At 41.8% G+C, this 4,889-nt stretch overlaps 1 protein-coding gene across 1 annotated transcript in view; it reads right to left on the bottom strand.

Annotated features, from left to right (window-relative positions):
* Nucleotides 1-1,382: 1,382 nt before the first annotated feature.
* The window catches only part of psmb2 (proteasome 20S subunit beta 2), a 14,630-nt gene continuing 11,123 nt past the window's right edge, over nucleotides 1,383-4,889 (bottom strand). Inside the window, exons 4-6 of the mRNA XM_010791275.1 lie at nucleotides 2,579-2,741; nucleotides 2,208-2,257; nucleotides 1,383-1,600 (exon numbers count right to left, since the gene is read on the bottom strand). Coding sequence (XP_010789577.1) covers nucleotides 1,499-1,600; nucleotides 2,208-2,257; nucleotides 2,579-2,741 — 315 coding nt within the window. The 3' untranslated portion in view covers nucleotides 1,383-1,498. The remainder of the gene's footprint in view (nucleotides 1,601-2,207; nucleotides 2,258-2,578; nucleotides 2,742-4,889) is intronic.

Raw genomic sequence — 4,889 nt, 5'->3', positions numbered from 1 at the left:
TATTTTTTTTTAAAGCACTGTCAGCACATCTACTCCAATGCAGCCTGTGGCTTTAGCATTGAGGAGTTGTTTCACATCAGGAATGTGATGCCTGACAGAGGTAACAGAGACTGTGCAGTGTCAATAATCATAGTGCTGACAGTGTGCAGGAAATCAACGCTTTCATTTAAATGTTATCATGTTCTTATCCAGCAGATGTGAATAACATGCTTTTTAGCTACTTAGACATTTAAGATTTGGTGTATTTGTATAAAATTGCACCCGGATAATGAGCTATAATTATGTATAGCTCAATTACTGACCCATCAGCATGTGACTTGAGTGACTGTCAATCTTGATAGTTACTTTAACTGTTAGTAGAAATTGGTGAGGAAAAGTGTCAAATTGTGTAACCAAAAACTGTTTTGAAAAGACCAGAATGATCTTTCTTTCTTTTCAGAAGATGATATCTGGGGCATTATTTGAAAGAGAAGGGGAAAGAGAGAAAGAAAGAAAGTTTGTTTTCTGGGGAGTGTAGAACTTATTAGAACAACTGAGCGAACTGCATCTGCTGATGAAGACTGCGAGGTGTGATTCATATCCCCATGAAAAGCAGACCACTTGGATTGATCTGTATCTTCTGCTTGTTGGCCTATTCAAAATTCAGTGTTGACAGAATGGATATCTGATGATGTCTTTGGCACATAATAATTCACTTTGGTTCATATTTCATAATTCAGTGTATTGGTGGTGAAATAACCAGAGGCTGCGGAAATAACAGCACATACAATATTTCATCTTGGATTTGCTTTGAACCCTGCTCAGGCGAATCAGTATCAGAACACCTGTACCACTTAAGCTGAAGCATTAGTTCTGCATCTGATGCCAACTCTGTGCAGGTTGTTTACCGACTGCTTCAGAGGTTTGATAAAGCTCTATTTCAGGTCATATTTTAGAGATGATTCAATTAACTACATGGATATATAGATTTCAATAATATCAGGGTTTCATGTTAACAAATACCTTGTTTTAATAGATATCATCCATTTCTTAAACTATATCACATAGCTTGTACATTGAATTTCCCCTGCAGGGATAAATAAAGTAGGCCTTCCTTTTGCTTGAAACTAATAAATATCTTTGGTTTTACTTTAACAATTAATACCATGTAGTTTGTTCATTTGCAGAACACATTTTTATCATAAATCTACTTTTCCCTTTTTTAAGTAACATCATATGTGCATGTTTGTTTTATTATACGTGTACAAGCACAAGCTGTGTACATTGCACACGCACACTCACTGAGAACAAGTGCAAAAGTACACAGCCAGGAGGCTGTTCTCTTTCCATGTGCAGATGAGTAGACTAGAGAGCAACGAGAAAGCACCACAGGGACAAAGAGCTTGTATCTCAACTGTGTGTCACTTTTTATTGGAACAGAAAGAGCAAGGAGGTCAACGGTACAAAAAAAAAAGGAAAGAAACGAGGGCGTGAGGGTCGGTTGTTAAGCAGTGAGCGGTCACTTGGCGCCAGAGGAGAGCTTCTCCAGGTCATGGATGCCCTCCTTGTCAATCAAACGGACAGTGAAGGAGGGAAGGTTCATGATGAAGCGCTTCCTCAGCTGGGGGAGGGGGGGGAACACACGAGAAATATTAAGATGAGGCACGAATAAGCAGAATGGATGTAAAATCAGGATGATAAACAAAGTGGGATACTGCCATTACTGAACCTATGTACGTTTATATACATTAACATGTATAAATATATAAATGACGCTTCGGTGCAAAGTAAATGTGTATAACAAACGTTCCCTTTTTACTAGCCAAGAGCGATGCAAGGCAAGGGGATTAGCTAACTGTAAGTCAAGCTAAGCAATACTTAGCCGCATAGCTGTAACTTAACTAGGTGACATGGATCTGGCATTGATGGATTTGTAATGTTAGATAATATAGTGATCTACAATGGAAAGCTAGTTAGTATCCCAAACATACAAAATTACACTGACTGAAGTTATTGTAAATATGATATTATTATGTAATATCATGTTGTGTTTTCTACATCTTGCTTTTGAGGCTCATCCATGTGAGCCAAATCAGAGTTCCTGTAGATGTCACTTTTTTGCAGAGCTAAGTTTAGCAGAGGCTAAACAACATAATAATAATTTAATAAGGTGCTTGTAATTCCTATTAATACGAAATGACAGAATGAGTTAAATGTATTGAACTCACTTCCTCAATGCACTTCTTCAGCAGATCCACGGCCTCCTCTCGGGTCAGATCTAGAACACACAAACAATCATATTAAAACAAAGAGGAAACACTTCTTTAATAGTTAAGAAATCAAGCAAAATAATATTTGATGCCAGTTTTAGATTCAACCGGGATATTTTCACTTCATACTGCCATGGAATACACATACAAATCGTACTACTCTTTGCATTTAGGTCCAATGATTACATTCAAAAGAGCCCTTACAGTGATGTGAGTCTGTACCTGGACTAGAGTGTGAATCCACTACAGTCCTGAATCATTTTCTTTATTTTTCTCTCGTCTCACAGGAGCGATAAAGAGAAAGACATCATGCATGAGGCATCACTGACCTGGTTTGTAGTGCTGGTCAAGGATGGAGAGAGTGAGATAGGCTCCATAGCCGTGGGCAGCGAAGGGGGCCTTGGACAGGGAGGACAGGTAGTCCATGTAGTAGAGACCGGGGCCGTCCGTCTCATCGTAGCCCGCCAGCAACAGGTTCACATGGTAAGGAGTCTGAAGACAGAGCGGAGGTTTAGGATTCAAGGATGTAACAAGGTGTAATGCTTTGTTCACACCAAATATGGAGTCTGGCCTCTGGGATCCTTGATGTTGATTCAGACTCTTGGGAGGCTGAGAGGAGGAGGGACTAACATGTAGAAACCAACGTTTTTTCTTTATGCTATTGATCCGGTTTACTATAGCAGTTTGTTTACTCCCGTAACATAGTGATCTAACACTCACACTTCAATTGGACAATTGTACAAACACATTGTACATGATAGGCTAAGGGGAGGGACATCTCTAAGTGGTTGATCAGTTACAGCATAAACGGCCAGCTAACCAATCAGAGCAGACTGGGCTCTGGTTTCAGACAGAGGGTGAAAAGAGGTGCTGCAGCACAGGCAGTAAGAGAAAAATAAAGACGTTTTCTGAACATTCAAGTGTGTAAACATGTCCCAGTAGAGGCACAAATTACAAATATCAACCTTTCAATTAGCATAATAGGGCCCTTTAATAGCAATGAACAAATCAAAAGGGATGCCTGTATAACACTCCATAAAAATGAGGCATGTCACAGCGACATGAGGGTGCACACAGTTTTTAACAATATCAGGAGCATCTTAGGACTGAAAGGCTTTTGAGACGCAGCGTCCCTCAATTTAAGGCAAATTGAACACATTATGTGAAACCCGGCTCAGATTCCCTTCTTCCGGTAACTTTGCATAGATTGCATAGAGAAAATGTGCTTCCACATACATGTTGCAAAGCCAGACGTATCTCTACGGCACTTCCTCAGTATGGAGACGACGCCAGTGAAAGCGTTACAGAAAGCTTAACAGCTGGCAACTGCCTGGATATGTAAACATGAGAATATGCCGTGTGTATTTTATCGTCATGTAGCACGATATGGCTTATGAATAGTTCTTCTCTCCAATTAGAGGTGCCAACATTACCATCAGTAGGTTTCAGGAACCAAATCACGTGATCGAGACATCTTACAACTTGAAAAGCACGACTTCTTTCTGCACTAATTGCGATTATTATTTAACTCCGATGTTCTGGCTCTGAATGAAGTGACTCTCACGGCGGCAACTTTAACACAGCACCCAGAACAGAGAGATCTCAGGGAGGGTAGCCGGGGAGAGTTGGAGGGTTAGGGAAGGTGAAGGGACAGAGGAGGTGAGTGTGTTGGAGAGGAGGGGGGAAATCAGGGTGTCACCGGCAGTGTGTCATCTGCTGGGCGTCAGCACCCCTGTTGCTCCTCCATCGCGCCCTCCCTCCCTCTTCATCCCTTCTTTACCTCCCTCCCTCCTTCACCCTGTGCCCTGGAGTAGTGCCAGGGCTCATTAAAAACTTCTAAAGTCGTTTCTCTTGCCCCCTTCCTCCTTCCCCCCTTCCTCTCTTATTAAATTACATCTTTTACGCTTCCAGCCTCTTCTCCGTTCTCTTCCTCCAAAACACTAATTTTCTCTCTTCGTTGTTGCAAGCTACTGTTCCTCATTTGAAAAAAATCCCTTTAAAAGCTAGACAGTTTTTGCAGATTTCAAAACAACGTATGGCCTACATGTTTGACTGAGTTAGAAGCAGTGGCTGTGTCGGGTTAAAATGCAAGGATAAAATATAATACTTCATTTTCTATCCTGCAGTGAGGCAACTGTGATTCATACGACACCAGGCGAGTTGTGATCTGCGCACCTGCCCTCTCATTTCAATTTATCTCTGAGCAGCCTGCTTATTCCTGTGACTTGTGTGTTAGCTGTGTTTGCCACAAGGGCAAAGATGATCGTTATGCTCCCTGTGGAGCGGGCTTTAGTCTGTGTGTTAACGATGAACGCACACATGTGAGAAAGAGTGTGTTTGCTAGTGTGCACAACAGGCGTGATTCTCAGGTTGGATATCTACGTGTGTGTGTGTGTGTTTACGTGTGTGTGCTTTAACTCCTCCGTGAGCATGTGAACGCCCCAGTGGCGTCACCCCCACCCACCAGACACCTGTCTCGCTGGTTACAATGTAACAATAATACTGACTTGGCATCAAAATAACCTTCCCTTCCCATGTCACCTAGGAGGGAAGCATGCACCTTGTTAACCCAGCCACCTGAACTCACACCCATGTTCACATACAAACAATACACATCATATGTTTTAACCCCCCCCCCCC

This window comes from Notothenia coriiceps, unplaced genomic scaffold (genome assembly GCF_000735185.1).
Source record: "Notothenia coriiceps isolate Sejong01 unplaced genomic scaffold, NC01 NC01_scaffold00035357, whole genome shotgun sequence".
NCBI classification, from domain to species: Eukaryota; Metazoa; Chordata; class Actinopteri; order Perciformes; family Nototheniidae; genus Notothenia; species Notothenia coriiceps.
Note: the sequence above shows the minus strand (reverse complement) of the source record. Positions and strands in the feature narration are given on the sequence as shown.